Source organism: Salmo salar, chromosome 19 (genome assembly GCF_965601325.2).
Source record: "Salmo salar chromosome 19, fSalSal1, whole genome shotgun sequence".
Classification (NCBI taxonomy): Eukaryota; Metazoa; Chordata; class Actinopteri; order Salmoniformes; family Salmonidae; genus Salmo; species Salmo salar.
Genome location: NC_138309.1, coordinates 4415533 through 4442209, shown reverse-complemented (window position 1 = coordinate 4442209; position 26677 = coordinate 4415533). Strand labels below are relative to the sequence as shown.

Sequence of the window (26677 nt, the reverse complement as noted above, 5' to 3'; positions counted from 1 at the left end):
CGTTGGTGTTTTGTAAAATAGGCCAGTGTGTTCACTGCTAATGTGTGGTTGGGAGGCCTCAGGTTAAGAGTGTGCGCTCCCCTGTACCCTCTTCTCAATACCAGTATAAAGGAGAGCAAAGAGTTAATCCAGACAGTGCCACCTTCAGTGCCATCAACAGCATTACACAGACCCTCCTGACAAGCATACAGAATCCCTGAGCATGCAATGGACATTGCAGATTCAATAGCAATACATTGTAGCATTGAGCCTTTGTACAACTTCACAATACATTTTTACATTGGATCTGGTCATAAGACTGGTATGTACTTCAGAAATCTACCCACATAACACTTCAAGTCTGAGAAACTGCTGATATTGAATAGAGAGCAGAACTGTCAGTGCAATCTGCTTCACCACAACCCAACTGCCAGCACATTCAGGTTATGTTACTGTATAAACCACGTGTAAAACTCATTCTACGGAGGGCCGAGATTCTGTGGCTTTTCACTCCTCCCCTGTACGTGATAGATTAAGGAACTCCCCTCACCTGGTTGTCTAGGTCTTAATTGAAAGGAAAAACCAGCTGGCACTAGACTCTCCATGGAAATGACTTTGACACCCGTTATAAACAAATGGGTAGCTGAACAGTATCTATACAGCTGCAAATCGTTTTACAAAATTCCAGACTTCCGATTTGATTTCTCCCGGTTGAGCCACCAAATAATTACTTAAATCCAATATTTGTTGTGTACGCATGTCAAACGGTGACGATTCAACATGTAGAATCGTTGGGAAATGATTTGAAAGTGACCACCGATCTTCTGGTCAGAGGCAAGAGGACTGCCACCTGTTGCTTTAAAGTACACTCAGCTGTCAGTTGCTCTCCGGTGTCCTCTCCAGAGGTGAATATTTGATGACAGAGGCTTTCTTTGGATGCTGAACGTTAGTTTTAAATCATACTTATAATACAATAAAACAGCCACATCCTTTAATGGATTGATCAATGTGAGACAATTAATTTATTCTAATTCAAAGGTTATTAAAAAAAATAAAGAACATTTCTAAACAATGAATTGAGCTAAATGGTACCCTTTTAAAAACCAACTTCACCTTGAAAATAACCCATATCTCAAGCAAATTACCTGTGAAAACAAATTCCTACACCAAAACATCACCTGGCTACCTATTTGAATTACACTATGGCAAAGTACAAGGAACTTGCAACCAAAAACTAACTCCAGGCATGTTTACTGGAAGCGATGTGTGGTGGAAAATCTACAGATGAGCGGGGATGAAGAAGCTGGAGGGAGAGATGTTTTCAAAGTTACACTTGTGAGACCCAACACTGGGCAACAACCTTTAATGCAATCAAACAGCGGTACTACATCAAAACATTTCAATGTTTTCATTCTGACAAATACAGTTACACACAACTCCCACACTAAAGGCAACCTTAATTTTAAACCAAATAATACGTCCAGAGGAACTCCAACCACATCACAATTAACCCACAGTGCATTAAATCTATAGAATTCATGGGGAATTAAAGATTTATGCCCCATTTAAACATTTATAAATAAAATGAAAAAATAAAACTTGTCCATACATTTTTTTCTTTACAAATAGATCCTCAGACATTAAATACAGAAATCATGTAAACAGCCAAATCAATGCAGGAGGAGAAAAAGCAGTGGGGCCCTTTGGTCAGCTCTCTAAGACCAGAGGCAGAAACCAGCAAGAAACCTGGCAAGCCTGGAGGCTGTAAAACCAGTGGGGGGGAAAGCGGATCTTCATACATTTTACAACACACAGGACAGACAAATCACTACATTGCATTTGACTATGAAATTGGGACAACTGTACACATTGTAGAGAAGACCATATTTATGGAGCCATTTTTTATTCTCATTCGCTTTATTTTTTATCCAGTATTCCGTACATTTTTTATTTCTCCTTCAGCAACATAAAAAGACAGATTTTGGTGGAGAGGTTGGTGGTTTATTTCGTGGATAGGATGAGGGCCACGATGAGACCGTAGAGCCCAAGGACCTCGGCGAAGATTAAGATGAGGATCATGCCCACGAACAGCCGGGGCTGCTGGGCCGTGCCCCTAACCCCTGCGTCACCTACAATACCAATTGCAAAGCCAGCTGCCAACCCGCTCAAGCCCACACTCAGCCCAGCACCAAGATGGAGGAAACTCCTACAACACAGAGAGGGACAGAGGATTACCATAGTATCAATACAGTGGACAGGGTTACTATGTGATACCGAATGAACAATGACAATAGTAAGATGAGATGTTTTCAATTAAAAACGAACAAAATATTGGGCAACAAAACTTTTTTTTTTAATGGTATATAGATTTGATCTAATATTAATGTCAGGCGTAATGGACTGATGGACCAGTTGCCTCAGAGCCTGATAGAAGTTCCTCACCTTGAAGTAATAGGAATCGAGGGGAAATGCAAATAGAGCCAATTTCTAGAAATAAAGGGACGTGGGAAATGTCAGACTCACTTGTAGAGGGTGACCTTCTCAGAGATGTTGTTAGCGATGAGCACTGCTACTACCAGGCCGTAGATGGCTATAATACCCGCCATGACCACGGGAATGATGGACTTCATGATGAGCTCTGGCCTCATCACTGACATGGCAGCAATCCCTGTTCCACTCTTAGCCGTGCCATAGGCTGCTCCCAAGGCTGGTGGGGGGAGAAGAGAAAAAAGAAAGATTGTATCTCTATGGATCTAATTCTAAGTAAATAATTAAACACAAGGGATAATCAACAAGGGGCTATGCGTTCTATGGAAAATAATGAACGATGTGGAAGGTGTGTTCCACGATGCACTAACCGAGTGGAACTGACCTTCCAAGGAGTTACATTTTCCAAAGAACACAGAGCCCCGAGTTGATTATCCCCCGTCATACAATGGCTATAATTTAACACATTCGCCACTAGAAATTAGTTAATTTGACAGTGGAAATGTTTAACATCCACTGAAGTACAGACAGGTGTGTGTGTATATATATATATACACACACACACACACACACACACACACACATATACACACAAAAGTATGGAGACCCCTTCAAATGTGGATACGGCTATTTCAGCCACTGACAGTTGTATAAAAATCGAGCGCACTGCCATGCAGTCTCCATAGACAAACATTGGCAGTAGAATGGTCTTACTGAAGAGCTCAGTGACTTTCAACATGGCACCATCATAAGATGCCACCTTAACAAGTCAGTCCTTCAGATTTCTGCTCTGCTAGAGCTGCCCCGGTAAACTGTAAGTGACATTATTATGAAGTGGAAACGTCTAGAAGCAACAACGTCTCAGCCACGAACTTGTAGGCCACACAAGCTCACAGAACAGGACAGTTGAGTACTGGAGCACGTAAAACTACTCGGTTGCAGCACTCACTACAGAGTTCCACAATGCCTCTGGAAGCAATGTCAGCATAAGAACTGTTCATCGGGAGCATCATGAAATGGGTTTCCATGGCTGAGCAGCCGCACACAAACCTAAGATCACCATGGCCAATGCCATACAATGTCAATCTTGACGATTCTGTGCTTTGGGGAAGGCCCTTTCCTGTTTCAGCATGACAATACACCACCCCCCCCCTTTTGTTCCCCTGACCTAGAATTCCTCACAATCAAATGCCGACCGTATTACCTCCCAAGAGACATTTTCTTTGGTTATAGTCAAGGCCGTGTATTACACCTCCCAATCCGAAACAACGATGGCCCTCACTGGAAAACATTTACCCTGAGGCTGCATTTATTGTAGCTGGGGATTTTAACAAAGCAAATGAGGAAAAGGCTGCCTAAATTCTATCAGCATATCGACTGTAGTGCTCGTGCTGGAAAAACACCCGATCACCGTTACTCCAACTTCCGGGATGCATACAAGGCCCTCCCTCACCCTCCTTTCAGCAAATCAAACCATGACTCCATTTTGCTCCTCCCTTCCTATAGGCAGAAACTGAAAACAGGAAAGTACCCTTGCTAAGGACTAGTCAATGCTGGTCTGACCAATCGTTATCCACACTTCAAGATTGTTTTGATCACGTGGACTGGGATATGTTCTGGGTAGCTTCCAAAAATAATATTGACGAATACAGACGGTGACCGAGTTTTATCAGAAAGTGTATAGGAGATGTAACCACTGCGACTATTAAAACCTATCCTAACCAGAAACTGTGGATAGATGGCAAAACTGAAAGCGTGAACCACCGCATTTAACCTGTTAGGGCTAGGGGGCAGTATTGACACGGCTGGATAAAAAACATACCCGATTTAATCTGGTTACCACTCCTACCCAGTAACTAGAATATGCATATACTTATTACATATGGATAGAAAACACCCTAAAGTTTCTAAAACTGTTTGAATGGTGTCTGTGAGTATAACAGAACTCAAATGGCAGGTCAAAACCTGAGAGATTCCTTTACAGGAAGTGGCCTGTCTGACCATTTCTTGAACTTCTTTTCCATCTCTATCTTTTACTAAGGATCTCTGCTCTAACGTGACACTTCCCACGTCGTCCATAGGCGCTCAGAGCCCGGGAAAAAACAGAATGTCGTCATTCCAGCCCCAGGCTGAAACACATTATCGCCTTTCTCAAGTGGCCGATCAAGGGACTCTGGGCTTATGCGCGTGACCCGACCGCCCCCGCCTTTGTGATTTTTTCCTCTGTTTGCCGAAAAGGAGATTCCCTGTCGGAATATTATCGCTTTTCTACGAGAAAAATGGCGTAAAAATTGATTTTAAACAGCGGTTGACATGCTTCGAAGTACGGTAATGGAATATTTAGAATTTTATTGTCACGAATTGCGCCATGCGCGCGACACTTCTTTACCATTTCGGATAGTGTCTGGAACGCACGAACAAAACGCCACTATTCGGATATATCGATGGATTATTTTGGACCAAACCAACATTTGTTATTGAAGTAGACGTCCTGGGAGTGCATTCTGACGAAGACAACAAAAGGTAATCAAACTTTTATAATACTAAATATGATTATGGTGAGTGCTAAACTTGCCGGGTGTCTAAATAGCGAGCCCGTGATGCCTGGGCTATGTACTTAGAATATTGCAAAATGTGCTTTCACCAAAAAGCTATTTTAAAATCGGACATAGAGTGCATAGAGGAGGTCTGTATCTATAATTCTTAAAATAATTGTTATGCTTTTTGTGAACGTTTATCGTGAGTAATTTAGTAAAATGTTAGCGAATTCCCCGGAAGTTTGCGGGGGGTATGCTAGTTCTGAACGTCACATGCTAATGTAAAAAGCTGGTTTTTGATATAAATATGAACTTGATTGAACAAAACATGCATGCATTGTATAACATAATGTCCTAGGGTTGTCATCTGATGAAGATCATCAAAGGTGAGTGCTGCATTTAGCTGTCTTCTGGGTTTTGGTGACATTATATGCTGGCTTGAAAAATGGGTGTCTGATTATTTCTGGCTTGGTACTCTGCTGACATAATCTAATGTTTTGCTTTCGTTGTAAAGCCTTTTTGAAATCGGACAGTGTGGTTAGATTAACGAGAGTCTTGTCTTTAAATAGCTGTAAAATAGTCATATGTTTGAGAAATTGAAGTAATAGGATTTAATGTTTTGAAAATCGCGCCACAGGCTGCAAGTGGCTGTTACGTAGGTGGGACGAATTCGTCCCGCCTAGCCCAGAGAGGTTAACCACGGCAAGGTGACTGGGAATATGGCAAAATACAAAAACAGTAGTCATTCCCTCCACAAGGCAATCAAAACATCAGTATAGAGACAAAGTGGAGTCACAATTCAACGGCTCAGATACGAGACATATGTGACAGGGTCTACAGACAAATCACGGACTACAAAAGGAAAACCAGCCACGTCGGACACTGACGTCTTACTTCCGGACAAGCTAAACACCTTTTTTGCCTGCTTTGAGGATAAGTGTCACCGAGGCGGCCTACTACCAAGGACTGTGGGCTCTCCTGCTCCGTAGCCGATGTAAGATATTTAAATGTGTTAACCCTCGCAAGGCTGCCGCCCCAGACGACATCCCTAGCCGCGTACTCAGAGCATGTGCAGACCAGTTGGCTGGTGTGTTTACTGACATATTCAATCTCTATCTCAGTCTGCTGTCCCATCATGCTTGAAGATGGCCACCATTGTTCCTTTACCCAAGAATGCAAAGGTAACTGAACTAAATGACTATTGCTCCATAGTACTCACTGTCATCATGAAGTGCTTTGAGAGAGACTAGTCAAGGATCATATCACCTCCACATTACCCGTCACCCTAGACCCACTTCAATTTGCTTACCACCCAAATAGGTTCACATTTGATGCAATCACCTTCACACTGCACAATCCCATCTGGACAAGAGGAATACCCATGTAAGAATCCTGTTCATTGACGATAGCTCAGCATTCAACACCATAGTACCCTCCAAGCTCATCATTAAGATCAAGGCCCTGGGTCTGAGTGCTCAATCCCCACCCTGTACTCCCTGTTCACCCATGACTGCGTGGCCATGCGCGCCTCCAACTCAATCGTCAAGTTCGCAGACAACAGTAGTAAGCTTGATTACCAACAACGACGAGACAGTCTACAGGGAGGTGGTGAGGGCCCTCGGAGTGGTGTCAGGAAAACAACCTCACTCAACAAAAGAAAAAAGGAGGTAATCGTGGACTTCGGGAAACTGCAGAGGGAGCACCCTCCTATCCACATCGACGGGACAGCAGTGGAGAAGGTAGAAAGTTAAGTTCCTCTGCGTACACATCACTGAAACGGTCCACCCACACACGACAGTGTGGTGAAGGTGGAATAGCACCTCTTCAACCTCAGGTGGCTTAAGAAACTTGTCTTGTCACCTCAAACTTTTACAGATGCACAATTGAGAGCATCCTGTCGGGCTGTTATCACCACCTGGTACGGCAACTGCAAGGCCCACAACCTCAGGGCTCTCCACAGGGTGGTGCTGTCTGCACAATGCATCACTGTGCACCCAATGTCACTGGAAGGCCAAAAAGATCATTAAGGACAACAACCACCTGAGCTACTGCCTGGTCCCCCTGCTATCATCCAGAAGGCGAGGTCAGTACAGGTGCATCAAAGCTGGGACCAAGAGACTGAAAAACAGCTCTCAAGAACATCAGGCTTAAATAGCCATCACTAGCACAGATAGGCAGCAGCCTATATACACAGACTTGAAGTCATTGGCCACTTTAATAATGTTCACATATCTTGCATTACTCATCTCATATGTATATACTGTGTTCTATACTAGTCTACTGTCAGAACTACAAGCATTTCGCTACACCCGAAATAACATCTGCTAAAAATGTGTGTGACCATACATAATGTTTTGTCGAGATGTGTGGAAGAACTGGACTGGCATGCACAGAGCCCTGACCTCAACCCCATCGAACACCTTTGGGATGAATTGGAACGCTGACTGCGAGCCAGTGCCCAACCTCACTAATGCTCTTGGTTGAATGTTAAAGATCTAGTGGGAAGCCTTTCCAGAAGAGTGAAGGCTGTTATAGCAGCAAGGGGGGAAAGAGACCATTTCCATATTAATGCCCATGATTTTGTAATGAGATGTTCAAAAAGCAGGTGTCCACATACTAGCTTCACTACATGACCAAAAGTAAGTTTACTAAATGTAGTTGCTGTGGTAACCTAAACAAACAAACTTGCTAGTTCAGCTAACCAAACCATCAGTCCAACTTGCTATTATGAAAATCGAAATCAATACCAACTCGACTTTTGCTTTAAAAAGCAGCTCAAACAAAACATTTACTATAGCCACTGAATTCTACCGTGCAAATATACCGTGCCTTATAGGGAAATAATGCACGCTATAGAATGCCCTTCAAGCCAATCAGAAAGGAGTATTCAACAATACCATGGTATAATGATGTACCATTTAATTCTGTGATTAGATCAATGTACAAATAGAGTAGAATAGAGTTGAGCAATATGGAGGAACTGAAATCGAGGATTAGCTAACAAATTTACAACTCCATAGCTTATGTTCCCTGTACAAGGTCAATGTAGCTACAGCTGGGAAATTCTTGTGTATGAGGAAATTACCAGCATCATGTTCTCCAACACTGACATAGCCTAACCACTGATAATGTGCTTGACTGCGGATCTCAAACCAGCCACTCCATTTAACAGCTACGGTTCAGGGCAAATTCTCTTCACCTCAACCCATAGATACCAACAGGGAATGGAGAGCTGAGGTTAACCCTGTTCATTCCATTTCATGGCTTTAAAGATCAGGCTTTCATCCTGTGCAAGAGCTGCAGGAATCTAAAAATCACTCCACCTCCCTGACTGCCTGAAGAATAGACTCATTAGGTTTTCCATACTGGAAGCTGCTGACTTCAGAGATCAGCAGAATGTCACATACCTGCAGAGGCAACCAGCAGCAGAAGTAGCTCAGAAAGGACACAAACCAGCACCAATCTGATGTCACATTGGCAGCACTCAATAAAATAGACATTTAAATCTATGACAGTGTTAACCGGTGTCATGTAAAAACGCTCCCAGGTTGAAAATGTTCACGTTCTGATAGTTCTGTGTTCTGATCAATTGTGACGTTATGTTTGAAAACATATGTAACATCTGAACCGTTTGAGCTAGAAACTATTGGACCCAGTTCTTAAAAGCTGAGACTCAAACATGAACGAGTTTCCCTTTTTGCGCTACAACACCCACAAAATTCACTGGACTAGTCCGAAGTCTGACCCCTCGGCGTGCCAATAATTGTTTCTCACGAAAAGGTCTAACACCTGAAACGTTCGAGTTAGAAACTATTTGGACCCAGATCTAAAAAGCTGACTCTCACAAACGCATTATCCATTTTGCTCTACGCCCACAAGCTTCATGGGACTCATCTGAAGTCGGAACCGAGAACGTGAATATGAATAGAACATTGAATTGGGAACACTTTTAGCTGGGAACATTTTTACATGACAAGCGGCAGCAGGGCACTAATGTAATAGCGGCCCAGCAGAATGCAGAGTCAGCACGCCGACAGGAGGCTCAAAAACGACACAGACCAGGATGCAGACAGCCAGAGAAGTCAGAGTGCCAACGTCTGCAGGAGGGGCAGAGAATCCGAGGCAGAACAGTGTTGTGATAAAAATCAATACTCTCATGGGCCTCTAAAAATGGATGTGCTCGGTCGGTAACAGGTCAGCCGACTGGAGGATAAAATAAATATCTAGGTAACGGCGAGAGCCTGTCACCAGCGTGGGGGCGACAGGCCACCATGGGGGCGACAGGCCGCCGTGGTCGCGAATCAGAGGCAGAATGGGTTGACGAGATTTCTCCCACAGCAAACATGCATCACCCGCAGCGAGATCACACTAAACTGACAGCCCTGAGGTGGCTGCGACTGACCAGAGCATCTAATATGCAGCCTAACTAGCAGCTACTGCCCGACTGTCTGCGCCACTCTTACCTTAGCATTGTGCAAGAAGGACGACACTGGACAAGGTAATTTTTGTTGGTGGAGAAAGATAAATATTGTTTGCCTCAACCCAGCAAGGAGTGCTAAGAAGCTCCAGCATATAGCAACAGTATGTGAATATGACTTCATCAAATAGCCTAGGAGAAATTGTGCCCAAAAGGAGTGAATTAGCCAGTTAAACGTGTTATATGTAGAGATTTGCATTCACTGTAAATATTACAAAACACTACCAAGTTTGAGTACCTACACCTTTAAATCTCTCTAAACAGGTCTCTTGCACTGCAGACTGACCACAAAACCCAGGCAATGTATCATGGGCGGTGGATCAATGATGCTCCTTTGTGAATGGCTATGGTCAGCCTCCATGAGTACTAAAGGGAACATTGGATTCATCTTAGACTATTCTCTCTAGAAGTAAGTCCTTGTGTGTGCAGAATGAATAGAACAGGGTCTGCGATTGTTTGCTTGATTCCATTTTGTTTTTCACTCAAATCACTTATATAAAAATTTAAAAAATTAATAGAAAACAAAAGAAATGTCCACAACAATGCTTAACCTCTATGGGACCGGCGGGACGAATTCGTCCCACCTACGTAACAGCCAGTTGAATCCTGTGGCGCGATTTTCAAAACCTTTGAAATGCTATTACTTCAATTTCTCAAACATATGACTATTTTACAGCTATTTAAATACAAGACTCTCGTTAATCTAACCACACTGTCCGATTTCAAAAAGGCTTTACAACGAAAGCAAAACATTAGATTATGTCAGCAGAGTACACAGCCAGAAATATTCAGACACCCATTTTTCAAGCTAGCATATAATGTCACAAAAACCCAGAAGACAGCTAAATGCAGCACTAACCTTTGATGATCTTCATCAGATGACACACCTAGGACATTATGTTATACAAAACATGCATTTTTTGTTCAATCAAGTTCATATTTATATCAAAAACCAGCTTTTTACATTAGCATGTGACGTTCAGAACTAGCATACCCCCCGCAAACCTCCGGTGAATTTACTAAATTACTCACGATAAACGTTCACAAAAAGCATAAATTATTTTAAGAATTATAGATACAGAACTCCTCTATGCACTCGATATGTCCGATTTTAAAATAGCTTTTCGGATGAAGCACATTTTGCAATATTCTGAGTAGATAGCCCGGCATCACAGGGCTAGCTATTTAGACACCTGGCAAGTTTAGCCTTCACCAAAATCCCATTTAGTATAACAAAAAATGGTCTTAACTTTCCTGTTCTTCGTCAGAATGCACTCCCAGGACTGCTACTTCAATAACAAATGTTGGTTTGGTCCAAAATAATCCATCGTTATATCCGAATAGCGGCGTTTTGTTCGTGCGTCCCAGACACTATCCGAAATGGTAAATAACGGTCGTGCGCATGGCGCATTTCGTGACAATTTCTAAATATTCCATTACCGTACTTCGAAGCATGTCAACCGCTGTTTAAAATCAATTTTTATGCCATTATTCTCGTAAAAAAGCGATAATATTCCGACCGGGAATCTGCAATTAGCTAAACAGCCGAAGGAAAATACTGCACGGGGTCGAATCGGGCACGCGCCTAATTCCATTGTCCTCTGATGGGCCACTTGGAAAAGGCGATAATGTGTTTCAGCCTGAGGCTGCCTCGTCATCGTTCAGGTTTTTCCCGGGCTCTGAGAGCCTATTGGAGCCCTAGGAAATGTCACGTTACAGCTAAGACTCTTCAATACACAGAAGCAAGAACAACACCTTGTCAGACAGGCCACTTCCTGCATGAAACCTTCAGGTTTTTGCCTGCCATAGGAGTTCTGTTATACTCAGACACCATTCAAACAGTTTTAGAAACTTTAGGGTGTTTTCTATCCAAAGCCAATAATTATATGCATATTCTAGTTACTGGGCAGGAGTCGTAACCAGATTAAATCGGTACGTTTTTTATCCGGATGTGAAAATACTGCCCCCTAGCCCAAAGAAGTTAAACCACACCAGGAGACCACTTGAGGTCTGGGAAAATCTACAAAATGTAGAATTTCAGGTATAGGTTACCCTTTAATTAAATTGTGCACCAGCCAGAGACTGTTGCTTGGATAGCGATATTTATGTAGCACTCATCTGGTTGCCGAGTTAGCAAAACAAATGGCCACTGGATTGATGCAAATAATCATTATATCATTCTGCAAGTCAGGCAAAGGCTAGAGGTCGTCACAGGTCCAAAAAGTTGGACCTCGTTCCGAAATGGACAAATACATTTAAATAGAGAGACCTGTTCTGAACGGACCCGAGGACAACTAGACCCGTTCCGTATCGATCTGGTCGAATCTAGTGAGGGAAGCTAGTGAGGGAAGCAGCAGAAATGTAACTTAACTTTTAGGATAGGGGGCAGCATTTGGAATTTTGGATGAAAAGCGTGCCCAAAGTAAACTTTAACTTTCATTCCATCATAATTCCATCTTCCATTTATTAGATGTCCCAACAGGCCACACACAGAGACTATGACTGTAGCTTATTGCTGCTTTGATTAACCTCTCTGGGCTAGGCGGGACGAATTCGTCCCACCTACGCAACAGCCAATTGAATCCCGTGGCGCGATTTTCAAATACCTTAGAAATGCTATTACTTCAATTTCTCAAACATATGACTATTTTACAGCATTTTAAAGACAAGACTCTCGTTAATCTAACCACACTGTCCGATTTCAAAAAGGCTTTACAACGAAAGCAAAACATTAGATTATGTCAGCAGAGTACCCAGCCAGAAATAATCAGACACCAGATTAAATCGGGTACGTTTTTTTCCCGGCCGTGTCAATACCGCCCCCTAAATGCTCACCGTCGACGGCCACGCTAGAGAAGTGCGCTCTTCACGGATGAATCCCGGTTTCAACAGTACCAATCAGCCTGTTTAGGATAGGGGGCAGTATTTTCACAGCCGGATAAAAAAAAAACGTACCCGATTTAATCTGGTTATTACTCCTGCCCAGAAACTAGAATATGCATAGAATTGTTTGATTTGGATAGAAAACACCCTAAAGTTTCTAAAACTGTTTGAATGGTGTCTGAGTATAACAGAACTCATATGGCAGGCCAAAACCTGAGAAGATTCGATACAGGAAGTGCCCACTCTGACCATTTCTTGGCCTTCTATAGCCTCTATCAAAAACAGAGGATCTCTGCTGTAACGTGATATTTAAGGCTCCCATAGGCTCTCAGAAGGCGCCAGAACGGGGAATGATGACTCTGCAGTCCCTGGCTGAAAAACAGTAGCGCATTTGGATAGTGGTCGATCTGAGAACAATGACACGGGTGCACGCGTGCACGTGAAGAGTCCATTTTACATTTTCAGTCTGAACGAAAACAACGTCTCCCGGTCGGAATATCAGCCATTTTACGAGAAAAATAAATAATTCGCATAAAAATTGATTTTAAACAGCGTTTGACATGCTTCGAAGTACGGTAATGGAATATTTTGAAATTTTTTGTCACGATACGCACCGGCGCGTCACCCTTTCGATAGTGTCTTGAACGCAAGAACAAAACGCCGCTATTTGGATATAACTATGGATTATTTGGAACCAAAACAACATTGGGTGTAAAGTAGAAGTCCTGGGAGTGCATTCTGACGAAGAACAGCAAAGGTAATCCAATTTTTCTTATAGTAAATCTGAGTTTGGTGAGTGCCAAACTTGGTGGGTGTCAAAATAGCTAACCATGATGGCCGGGCTATCTACTCAGAATATTGCAAATGTGCTTTCACCGAAAAGCTATTTTAAAAATCGGACACCGCGATTGCATAAAGGAGTTCTGTATCTATAATTCTTAAAATAATTGATGTTTTTTGTGAACGTTTATCGTGAGCAATTTAGTAAATTCACCGGAAGGGTTCGGTGGGTATGCTAGTTCTGAACGTCACATGCTAATGTAAAAAGCTGGTTTTTGATATAAATATGAACTTGATTGAACAAAACATGCATGTATTGTATAACATAATGTCCTAGGAGTGTCATCTGATGAAGATCAAAGGTTAGTGCTGCATTTAGCTGTGGTTTTGGTTTTTGTGACATTATATGCTAGCTTGAAAAATGTGTGATTATTTCTGGCTGGGTACTCTCCTGACATAATCTAATGTTTTGCTTTCGTTGTAAAGCCTTTTTGAAATCGGACAGTGTGGTTAGATAAAGGAGATAAAATAGTCATATGTTTGAAAAATTGAAGTTTTTGGATTTTTGAGGACTTTGTAGGGCGTGGCGCGAATGATCATTGGATATTGGAGCGGTGTTCCGCTAGCGGAACATCTAGATGTAAGAGGTTAAAGCTAGTGAGGGAGATAAGTGTTTCCAGTTTCAGAGATTTTTGTAGTTCGTTGCAGTCATTGGCAGCAGAGAACTGGAAGGAGAGGCGGCCAAAGGAGGAATTGGCTTTGGGGGTGACAAGTGAGATATACCTGCTGGAACGTCATGCATATTCTTGATACCATTTGAAAGGAAACACTGAAGTTTGTGGAAATGTGAAATGAATGAGATGATTATGTGGCACACCGGTCTATGGCTATGTGGCACACCGGTCTATGGCGCAGCAGTCTAAGGCAGTCTCAGTGCAAAGGCGTCACTATAGTACCTGGTTCGAATCCAGGCTGTATCACATCCGGACGTGATTGGGAATCCCATAAGGTGGCACACAAATCGGCCCAGCGTCGTCCGAGTTTGGCCGTCATTGTAAATAAGAATTTGTTCTCAACTCATACCCTGGGAAAGACTCGGCACTGGTACATAACCAAGCTATTGTAAGAATATTTTAAGATAATACACAACATAGAGAACTAGAGGTCAACGGGGAATTACCGCTCAATGGAAATAGTTGTCTATCATTACTCAGTGTATTTATTCCTCGTGCTATTATTTTTATTTTACCTCTGCGTTGTTGGGAATGGCATATAAGTAAGCATTTCACTGTTAGTCTACACCTGTTGTTTACGAAGCATGTGACATAACATTTGATGCCCATAGGAGGAAAGCAGGAAGAAAAAGGAAGCGTATACATCAATATGTGCAGTGATTTGTTGATTCAACTCAACTGACTGCAAAAAATACATTCCATTGCATGCATGAGCCACATTCTACATTACTATGGAAATTGCATCACAATTCCAGGCAGCCATTGAGAGTGTACCCGTGAGTTTACCAGTCAAATTGCCAGGGTTAGAGATTCGACTGTGCTCGTCACAGCCAGTCAGCGCCTGGACCGACTACCAACCAAGAGCAGGGGCCTCACGCAGATGAGGCTGCAGACATAACAGGCCACTACCCTGTGGATATGACGCAGGCTCAACTGATGACCAACAACTTGGAGCAGCCATCGCCACTGCACCCAATGAAATCTAGCCACAACCTGTCATCAAATGATTAGGTAATTGATTATGCTTGAAAGCTAAATTAAAACCCATGGTAGTATTCCAAGTAGGGCTGACCCCATTTAGTTGACTGGTCAATTGTTTGGTCTCATACATATATTTTTTGGCACACGAGACACCCGTCTGATTCACACCTGTCTCAGTGGACTAATCCATTGTGGAAGTACATTTACTATTCTAATCTACAATGTTAGTTTGGTTAGGGTAATTTGTTAATGCATTCAAAATATCATCCCAGTCTTTTACCATTCTCATTGTTGGAGTAGACAAGTTGTTTGCTGGCCGCACAACCTAGGCTACGCTTGTGAGGAACACATTTTGGCTTATTTCATTCCATTTACAAGTCTTTCGTTTGTAACGCTCATGTCAATCAATGTTGAGTAAGGACGCACACCTGATTATGCATAGAAGTAGACCAAGGCTACCTGGCCTGCAGCTGTGTGTCTGGAGCTCACTGGCACGGGAAACTGAGGGCCCAGAATATTTTATACAAGGTTGAAAGTTTGCTAGTAGGATAAAAAAATAAAAAAAAAACAGGATATTTTCTACCTGCAGGCTGCAATGTTTTTATTTGTTGGCTTTATGTAGGCTATTTTTAGCATACGTAGTTGGCAATGGTAATATAACTAACTTTTTCAATGACCACGTGATAATGAAATACGAACAACTTTATTATAAATGAAATGAAACTGTGCATATGAAAATCATAACTGGCAAGCAGATCGGTAGAAATGGTAAGATAAATTGGCACACCAAATGGAAAAAGGTTGCCGACCCATGGTGTAGCCTTTTACCAGAAACTTCAGGAGCTTAAATGGCAGAAGGCCAGCAGCAAGGGGGTCAGGAAAATTATTTTTTCTGTCTTCTGGTTAGGTCCCTCAAGTCATTTGTGTTAGGGATGCACAATACATTTTAAAAAAAGAAAGTGAATATATCGGAATCGGGCGATATTAGCTGAAAATGCCAACATCGGTGTCGGCCGATGTCTAGTTTAAGGGTGAGGTAAAAAAAAAAAAACGATGTCAAAGCTACCGTGCATACTTAAATAAAACGTAGGTACATGACGTAATAATGCCACAAAATGTTGGCTACACGTGCAACACAGCACTCCTAACCTAGCCCACAATGTTGACTGCTCCAGTCACACAGCAGACAAGTCCAGCAGTCATTTGAAAGATTAAGAATTTCAGCGAGACAACTCAAAGGCGAAATCCATTAAAGCCAAGATAATGGAATTCATTGCCCTTGACAATCAACCGGTCTCTGACGTGGGTGATGTTGGCTTTCGCCGACTGGTCGAGCACCGGTACACACTACCAAGTGAGCTATTTTTCAGATTTTGCCATACCGGAGTCACACAGTAATAGCGTCACTGTTATTAGCTTCACCACATACATACTATGGAACAGTTTGGGTCTTTGCATATCAAAAAAGATATAGTAGCACTGTAAAAGGTGTACAAAAAAAAATTAAAAAATCTGCAAACAAGCAAACGCCGGCCACGAACGATGCATTTACAATACAGCATTGGTAATAAAGCGTTCATTTGTTCGACCGCAACAACTGGGGTAGCTAGCACCAATACAACCAGCCTGAAAACAATAACCAGCAGAAACTGCAGTCATTTTCATAATTCTTAGCAATGATTTAAGAATCCTTGTGAGTAAGTATTAGCTAGGTTGCCACTTGTTGTTCACCTATTGAAATTGAACTTCAGTTCATGAAAATAAATGGCTAGCCAGCTACTTAACCCTGCTGCCCAAAGCCAACTTTATAAGCAGCCAGCTAGCTTCATCTGGCTAGTGATGCTCGACCGGACCGGGTTGTGTTGTGAAGCTAGCCACAATAAGGATTAGGCACAAGTAGAATTTGCGGTTTGCCTTGAAATAAAAGTCTGTCATTGACAGTGATGCAAATGGATACAAATATGATTATACTTTTATTTTGAAGGCTAACCGCAAATTCCACTATTGTGGCTAAACCTTACTGTGGCTAGCTTCACATAGATGGTCCAACCATTAATCAAATAAGAACTGTCTTATAAAAATTAGAGTTATTTTAGATGACACCTATCTATATAGTTAGCTAACTATAGCTACTAACAGATTATGTCGTGTTATTTGACACTTCAAAGTGTTATTTGACGTGTATCTTTTTTTGACACAACCAAACTGCCTTCCATAGAAATCCTGGTTGAGAATGAAACGACTGAACGGCACAATTAGTAAGTGAAAGAAATAGGTTTTGATTGATTTACTGGTAATGGGGACATACGTAAACATCAACAAAACTTTGTCAGTGTGGTGTGTGTAACCTTTAACTAGACAAGTTAGTTAAGAACAAATTCTTAACTGACCATAGGGCTGCCCAATTGTGCGCAGCCCTATGGGACTCCCAATCACGGACAGATGTGATACAGCCTGGACTGTAGTGATGCCTCTTGCACAGATGCAGTGCCTTAGACCGCTGCGTCGCATGCTGTCTAACTATTTAACTGTACTAGAATGCTTAAAAGGACGGTAAAAAAAATATAAAAATCGGTATCGTTTTTTTTGGCAAGGACGATATCGGCCAAAAATGTCATATCGGTGCATCACTAATTTGTGTGTCTTAATTATTTAAATCAGTGCTTAACCATGTTCTCAAAGACAAATCAACTCCAGTCTACAATTGTTGCTTTTTAAATTATCATGAAGCACAATATAAGCAACAGCTTTGAAGGGGAGTAAAATTGGGAATACTTAACGCAAACAGATAACTGGGATCACCCTTTCGCCACAAGTCATTACAGAGTTGAATTAACTACAATAGAGCAAGTAAGGATAAAAGTAAATCAGGAAAAAATAGAAAAGGACAACTTTCCCCAAATATGAGCTGTCATACACCTGCTCTCGATTGTGCAGTCAACCAGCATCCTAACCATTTAGGCCTTTTACTCAAAGCAACGGCCCTGGTCGACAGACAGGCGGCATGCCGCCACCACACAGCACAGTAAAGGAGAAAATGGTGCCACGTGCACTCCAGCTAATAGCTGCATGATTCAATAACCCCACTAGGTCAAGGCCTCTATATTAGAGTTTCCAAACGCCATGGGTGTATGTTTTGGTTTTTGCCCTAGGCCTACACAGCGAATTCAATTAATCAGCTGTGTAGCGCTACGGCAAATACCAAAAAGCGTACACCCAGGGAGGGGCCTTCGGACTGTGTTTGGGAAGCCCTGCTCAATAACATAATTTAGCAGCATGTTAATTTCTTACCACATGCTGCATCAGCACACAACCAGCTTTGCCACATGTAGCCTAAGCTATACTACAAGACTACAGGGGCTATTGATAAAAAGGCACTTCAACTTTTGAATTATTAAATAAGGAAAAACAGTACTCCGTACAGAAATTTTAAATTAAACATTAGGAATAAATTCCGACCTAGTGATGGTCCAAAACATCTCTTGCAATCAAAGGCACAGTTGATTGGTAATTTGATGCTGTGAGGTAGCATATTGTTGAAAATGCTTTGAGTGAATGCATCAGACCTAACAGGATAATAAAAAAAAAAAATCTAAAACAATACTTATCCATCCCTGTCCTTGTTTGTCACAAGCAAGACACAAGATCACTAGACAGTTGTTTCTACACCCTCACTTGCCCGAGGACATCAAGGATATGAGCAAGCAATCAAATGAATGCACTGACATTATTTCAACTGAAAATGCAAACAACGTGGCTCAAACGATGGCAATCCCTAAATGTTTTGTCTCATCACTTTAGCTTGTTCTCCTACTGGTAGTGCTGAGCGATTGGTGCTTTTTGAAGTCGTTTCGGTTTGATTAGTTCAATAAATTATCACAATCTTCAATTTCATTTTTTTATAATGTTGTTTGAATGCTGTAACACAGAAAATAATTCAAGTCCCATGGATGTTAGCGACTGCCCATTACTGCTTATCACTTAACCATCATTCATTCACATTACGTCAATAAAACATTTCAGTTGTGTATATTACATTTGTTTTAGGCTTATTTGACACCTTTATTATTTCATTCTTATTATTTCATTCCATCGCTATAGAGCTGCTGTCTAACAAAAACACTATTTTAGTAGTTCAAAGTAAGAACAGCAACTATCAATCTTTGATTATATATTTTCAGGTAGAGATACCTCAAAGAAACTGCTTGCTCTCTCCCTCCCGATCACGTTATACTGTCTCTCGTCTCAGTCTGGCCAAGTAGGTGCGCAATGGATGCTGGTCATTGTAGTTAGTTTAGCTCAGAAAATATAATTATGTAGAATATTGGCCTGTAGTTAACGACAACTCCCTACTACATGGCAGTTTGGGCTCGATCTGATTTACACTACATATCCAAAAGTAGGTAGACACCTGCTTGTCGAACATCTCATTCCAAAATCATGGGCATTAATAAAGAGTTGGTCCCCCCCCTTTGCTGCTATAATAGCCTCCACTCTTCTGGGAAGACTTTCCACTAGATGTTGGAACATTGCTGCGGGGACTTGCTTCCAGTTAGCCACAAGAGCATTAGTCAGGTCAGCCACTGATGTTGGACGTCTAGGCCTGGCTCGCTCTCAGCGTTCTACACTGCTCAAAAAAATAAAGGGAACACTTAAAACACCACAATGTAACTCCAAGTCAATCACACTTCTGTGAAATCAAACTGTCCACTTACGAAGCAACACTGATTAATAATACATTTCACATACTGTTGTGCAAATGGAATAGACAACAGGTGGAAATCATAGGCAATTAGCAAGACACCCCCAATAAAGGAGTGGTTCTGCAGGTGGTAACCACAGACCACTTCTCAGTTCCTATGCTTCCTGGCTGATGTTTTGGTCACTTTTGAATGCTGGCGGTGCTTTCACTCTAGTGGTAGCATGAGACGGAGTCTACAACCCACACAAGTGGCTCAGGTAGTGCAGCTCATCCAGGATGGCACATCAATGCGAGCTGTGGCAAGGGTTTGCTGTGTCTGTCAGCGTAGTGTCCAGAGCATGGAGGCGCTACCAGGAGACAGGCCAGTACATCAGGAGACGTGGAGGAGGCCGTAGGAGGGCAACAACCCAGCAGCAGGGCGGAGGTAGCGGTCTTTGTGCAAGGAGAAGCAGGAGGGGCACTGCCAGAGCCCTGCAAAATGACCTCCAGCAGGCCACAAATGTGCATGCGTCTGCTCAAACGATCAGAATCAGACTCCATGAGGGTGGTATGAGGGCCCGACGTCCACAGGTGGGGGTGGTGCTTACAGCACAACACCGTGCAGGACGTTTGGCATTTGCCAAAGAACACCAAGATTGGCAAATTCGCCACTGGCGCCCTGTGCTCTTCACAGATGAAAGCAGGTTCACATTGAGCACATGTGACAGACGTGACAGTCTGGAGACGCCGTGGAGAACGTTCTGCTGCCTGCAACATCCTCCAGCATGACCGGTTTGGCGGTGGGTCAGTCATGGTGTGGGGTGGCATTTCTTTGGGGAGCCGCACAGCCCTCCATGTGCTCGCCAGAGGTAGCCTGACTGCCATTAGGTACTGAGAGGAGATCCTCAGACCCCTTGTGAGACCATATGCTGGTGCGGTTGGCCCTGGGTTCCTCCTAATGCAAGACAATGCTAGACCTCATGTGGCTGGAGTGTGTCAGCAGTTCCTGCAAGAGGAAGGCATTGATGCTATGGATTGGCCCGCCCGTTCCCCAGACCTGAATCCAATTGAGCACATCAAGAGCGTCTGCTAAATGACTTAAATGTAAATGTAATGTCTCGCTCCATCCACCAACGCCACGTTGCACCACAGACTGTCCAGGAGTTGGCGGATGCTTTAGTCCAGGTCTGGGAGGAGATCCCTCAGGAGACCATCCGCCACCTCATCAGGAGCATGCCCAGGCGTTGTAGGGAGGTCATACAGGCATGTGGAGGCCACACACACACACTACTGAGCCTCATTTTGACTTGTTTTAAGGACATTACATCAAAGTTGAATCAGCCTGTAGTGTGGTTTTCCACTTTAATTTTGAGTGCGACTCCAAATTCAGACCTCCATGGGTTGATAAATTGGATTTCCATTGATTATTTGTGTGTGATTTTGTTGTCAGCACATTCAACTATGTAAAGAAAAAAGTATTTAATAAGATTATTTCATTCAGATCTATGATGTGTTATTTTAGTGTTCCTTTTTTTTTTTAGCAATGTAATTCATCCCTAAGGTGTTCGATGGGGTTGAGGTCAGGGCTCTGTACAGGCCAGTCAAGTTCTTCCACACCGATAGACAAACCATTTCCGTATGGACCTTGCCTTGTGCATGGGGGCATTGTCATGCTGAAACAGTTCTCCAAACTGTTGCCACAAAGTCGGAAGCACAGAATCGTCTAGAACAGGGGTTCTTAAAACTTTTTCAGCCTGGGACCCAAATGAGATCGAATCGCCGAGCTGACAAGGTAAAAATCTGTCATACTGCCCCTGAGCAAGGCAGTTAACCCACTGTTCCCCGGGCGCCGTGCATGTCTATTAACGCAGCCCCCGCACCTCTCTGGGTTAAACGCGGAAGACACATTTTAGTTGAAGGCATTCAGTTGAACAACTGACTAGGTATCCCCCCCTTTCCCTTCATAATGAACTGCTAGCCTAAGCTAGTAGCACTATGCACAAAGCTGGTGTAGCCAGCAGATCCAACCCGCTTGCTAACAGCTGCACTAAAATTGGACAGCATTCCTGTGTATATTAAGACACCGTGGATATGGCTCAGAAAACATACCTCAATTCAGGTGTGTACCCCAAACTGTTACACCAAGGACATTGAAAGACTGCTAGTTTAAGTAAACTGCAGTTTGTCTTCATGCTAGCTAGCAGTAGCAACAGCCAACGGTGCGTTGAACAACAAAAGAGCTGATTGGCTGACCCTGCCAATCCAAAAAGCTACTGTGGCTTTGCTCTTCGTAAGGGACAGCTAAGGTAAAAAGTTGGGATAATTCAGTGTACATCCCTGGATTAAGGTACAGTTTCAGGGCCATATCTCTTGCCAGCTCCTTGGGTGTCAAAGGAATGTTGTTTGACCCTAGTGCAGCTGTAAACAAGCAGATCGAATTGTGGTATGTCACAAAACATAAACCGAAGCAAATAATTCAGAAAGAATGACCTATCGACGCACACATTTATCAAACACATTATTTTGGAGACGTGGTTACTGGTAAAGACACAGTTTAACAAAATACTGGGCAACTTGATTAGCTATAGGGAAATATAGGTATGTCTGTCTATTTTGCCAAATATCTCACACTTTGTATATCTCCTCTTTCTAATCATGTAAGGCTGGGCAGCATACTCTTGTCATCAATTGCTAGCCCCAAAATACCTTATGCCCTTGGAACGCTAAGCTCCCTACCATTGTTTTCCGATGGAGTAGCATGCTGGTATATTTCAACAAATGTGTATATTAAGATTTTTTTCAAGTCGGACACCGTTTTAAATCAGAGTAATATCCTCTTTCTAATTACATAAGGTTGGGCAGCGTACTCTGCTGTCGATTGCTAGACCAGAAACAGCAAAAGTTTAAATGTTTCCCCTGCTTCCTCTTTATGCAGACATAGCACCATTGAGGTGCGAATGTTACCTTTCTACACGAGTTGTTATTTTTCCGTTTCGTCCTAAGAACAGATTGTAGTGGTAAAATAAAAGGAATACTTTTTGTAGTGCCATTTAGGCGAAATGTAATTCTAAACGTCACTCCAGTCAAAACAGGCTCTACGGACGTTCCGTTAATTTGCTATGGGATCGGGCTAGTGTTCCAGCTCAGCCAACCTTCTCCTGCCATTTTTCAGCCTTGGGTGAATTTACACTCTTTCTATTGTCCAGCCTACTAACGTGACATTCGCCAGTGACAATTCATGGAATCGCGTCCAACTCCATCCCTTGGTTAACTGTCCTACTAAGTTTCGTTTTATCTGGCTAGCTAGGAAATGTATTAGATAGCAAGGCAGTTAGTACTTTTACTGAACTAGGTATTTATGAGAACAAGTTTCGATAAAAGCCAACTAACATTCACTACGCAGATACACATGATTCAAGTGCGTATACGCTAAGTTAGCTAGCTATGCAACTAGTAAACTGGGTTAGTTTGCCATGTAGTTGGTTAGCTAGCTCGTTCGCTGTCACGCTAACCGTTTCTGTTCTGGTTTCAGGCATTAAAGAGATGCGGTTTGAATTGACAAATGATTTAAATATAGCTATGGTAAAGATAGTAATTGAATTGTCATAATTACCGCTGAAAACCATAGCTGCAGAGGCACCCATCACTGCGAAGAACGGAGAGTATTCGGGGCTTTCTGACGACATTCTCTCAGTTTAATTTTTTTTTTACCACGAAATACAAAACGGATATTTCGGTTCCCCTTAATGGCTTACCGACTAAACCTATCGAAGGCCACAAGCTCTTTAAATGTAAACTGGGAAACGTATGTCGCTAACTAGCGATGTAAATGGTCTAGTCACGAATCTTCTGACAAATACACAGTGTAACAGCAGCACAAAATGGTGAAGCGGAAAATATCACCTGACTGGTCAAACCCCATCATCTACTATATGTAGGGGAGGCGCTCGCAAGTACCTCTAATAATGATTTACTGCAGCACATCACATTTTATTTCAATTACAAATAAACAATTTGATGCATTTCTGATTTAACCCATCCAAAGTAAATGGTTTATTTTGGGATTATGTCCATTCTTTTTTTAAGGTAATCCCCTATTTTAGTCTATTTTGGTGTGCTCCGCTGCAGGGTTTCCCTTTGATATTTTGTTAGGCATTGAGTGACTAAATTCCCCATTGAGTGACTAAGCTGTACAATGCCGTTATGAAATCATTAAAATTGATTTCTGCATTTGGCATGAGAGGGTCATTTACAGTAAGATGTGATATGCAGCAGTGGAGCGTGAGTGATTGTGTGGTCGAGGAGCGGAGAATCCCCACTGTATCGCTTCCTACAAGCAGCATGGGAGTAACGATGAGTGTGTGAGTCAGAGAGAGATTGTGCAGAGTGCCCCCACCCCTCCTTTCTCCATCCATCCCCTCTACATATTTTTATAGGCAGGCAGGCCGTGAGAGCGACCCCCAACCACACCACTGCAAAGACCCTTCACCCGTGATGTAATCACAGGTCATTTTCTAGTCTACCTTTTCCTCAGCTAGCGTTCCATAGGCCCTTCTACCTGTCAAATTTGACACTCACAACGATCAGTAAATACATGATTTTGTAATATGGATATAAAAGTCACAGTTGAATGGAGAACATTTGTGCTCTGGTTCTTTCTCTACGGTGGCTGAATGGCTATTGATCCAGTAATCTTATTACTGTGATGTTTGAGGAGCCAGCTTGAGATAAACCTGTCACAATGGAGAGGAGGCTATCATGATCACAATATCCTACCTGCGATGCATACTCAGCAGGCTCCCTGCCTGAACATTTTGTCACATGATGTCGTATATACGTGTGTCTTGGTTAATGTCAGGATAGGTGGATCCATGTTCACCGATCGAGCCATGGTCTCTTGACAGTAGAGGTTAATCAGAGAAAAGCCATGGACTTCCACTGTGCATCTATTTTATGGATAGTGGAAACTCACAAAATAGGGAACCATGTGAAACATTGTCACAAGGGCATGATTCAAAGTGCCCCGCAGGAATGTGTAGATCTGAAAGCAATATGGCAAGCCTATCAGAGGGCAAGGAGGAGCTACAGCCATAATTGTTTATTTATCTTATCCTTTCAGCTCTATACAATTGTGTGGTTAGGGGCTAGTGATTGTTTCTGAGCGGTGCGGATCTGTCATGATTCACTCATAGGGTTTGTTGCTAATGACTTTTGATTGGGTAGATTAACTTGCACAGAGGATGTGCGTATTTAGATATGTGATACTTAAAGCAAGAGGCAGTTTCATGACTGTAACCCTCTAGAGCTCTAAGATTTGCCTAGGATCTATTAACCTGTTATGGCTAGGGGGGCAGTATTTTCACGGCTGGATAAAAAACGTACCGGATTTAATCTGATTATTACTCCTGCCCAGAAACTAGAATATGCATATAATTATTAGCTTTGGATAGAAAACACTCCAAAGTTTCTAAAACTGTTTGAATGGTGTCTGTGAGTATAACAGAACTCATTTGGCAGGCCAAAACCTGAGAAGATTCTGTACAGGAAGTACCCTGTCTGACCATTTCTTGGCCTTCTTTGTCATCTCTATCCATTACAAAGGATCTCTGCTGTTACGTGACACTTCCTACGGCTTCCATGGGCGCTCAGAGCATGGGAAAAAGCTGAATGACGTAATTCAAAGCCCTGGCTGAAACACACGAGCGCTTTTGCTAAGGGGCTATCAGAGGACAAAGGGCTTAGGCGCGTGCACTGGCCGCCCCCGTCTTTATTTTTTCCCTCTATTTACCGAAACGCAGATTCCCGGTCGGAATATTATCGCTTTTTTATGAGAAAAAAGGCATAAAAATTGATTTTAAACAGCGGTTGACATGCTTCGAAGTACGGTAATGAAATATTTAGAAATCTTTTGTCACGAAATGCGCCATGCGCACGACCCTTATTTTCCATTCGGATAGTGTCTAGAACGCACTAACAAAACGCTGCTATTTGGATATAACGATGGATTTTTTTGGACCAAACCAACATTTGTTATTGAAGTAGCAGTCCTGGGAGTGCATTGTGATGAAGACATCAAAGGTAATCAAACTTTTGTAATAGTAAATCGGAGTTTGGTCAGGGCTAAACTTGGTCGGTGTCTAAATGGCTAGCTGTGATGGCTGGGCTATCTACTGAGAATATTGCAAAATGTGCTTTCACCGAAAAGCTATTTTAAAATCGGACATATCGAGTGCATAGAGGAGTTCTGTATCTATAATTCTTAAAATAATTGTTATGTTTTTTGTGAACGTTTATCGTGAGTAATTTAGTAAATTCACCTAGTTCATGCTAGTTCTGAACGTCACATGCTAATGTAAAAAAGCTGGTTTTTGATATAAATATGAACTTGATTGAACAAAACATGCATGCATTGTATAACATAATGTCCTAGGGTTGTCATCTGATGAAGATCATCAAAGGTTAGTGCTGCATTTAGCTGTGGTTTTGTTTTTTGTGACATTATATGCTAGCTTGAAAAATGGGTGTCTGATTATTTCTGGCTGGGTACTCTGCTGACATAATCTAATGTTTTGCTTTCGTTGTAAAGCCTTTTTGAAATCGGACAGTGTGGTTAGATTAGATAAATAATATTCCAACCGGACGATTCCAATGTCTTGAAAAACGTTTTGGAACACAGATACCTCATCATGTGAAAGCACACCACAAAACTCATGTCATTTTCTGAGTCACCAACTTCCCGGCCTTCTTGTTCGCTCTCTGTTCACTGCAAAAGCCTGAAACTAGGTTCTAAAGACTGTTGACATCTAGTGGAAGTCTTAGGAAGTGCAAAATGAACCCTAAGTCACTGTGTGTTAGATAGGCAATGACTTGAAAAGACTACAAGAACCAGATTTCCCACTTCCTGGTTGGATTTTTCTCAGGTTTTTGCCTGCCATATGAGTTCTGTTATACTCACAGACATCATTCAAACATTTTTAGAAACTTCAGAGTGTTTTCTATCAAAATCTACTAATAATATGCATATTCTAGTTCCTGGGCCCGAGTAGTAGGCCGTTTAATTTGGGTACGTTTTTCATCCGGCCGTGAAAATACTGCCCCCTACCCAAGAGAGGTTAAGTATAACTCTGACTGGTGTGTG

The 26677-nt window shown here is 42.3% G+C and overlaps 1 protein-coding gene across 1 annotated transcript; it reads right to left on the bottom strand.

The window, feature by feature from the left end:
- Positions 1-1297: 1297 nt before the first annotated feature.
- On the bottom strand, positions 1298-23449 carry LOC106578297 (V-type proton ATPase 16 kDa proteolipid subunit c). The gene is made up of 3 exons (XM_014156968.3): positions 23153-23449; positions 2503-2686; positions 1298-2185 (listed from the first exon to the last, which is right to left on the bottom strand). The coding sequence occupies exons 1-3, from the start codon at positions 23223-23225 to the stop codon at positions 1981-1983; spliced, it is 462 nt and encodes a 153-aa protein (XP_014012443.1). The 5' UTR covers positions 23226-23449; the 3' UTR covers positions 1298-1980.
- Between the last annotated feature and the right edge of the window lie 3228 nt (positions 23450-26677).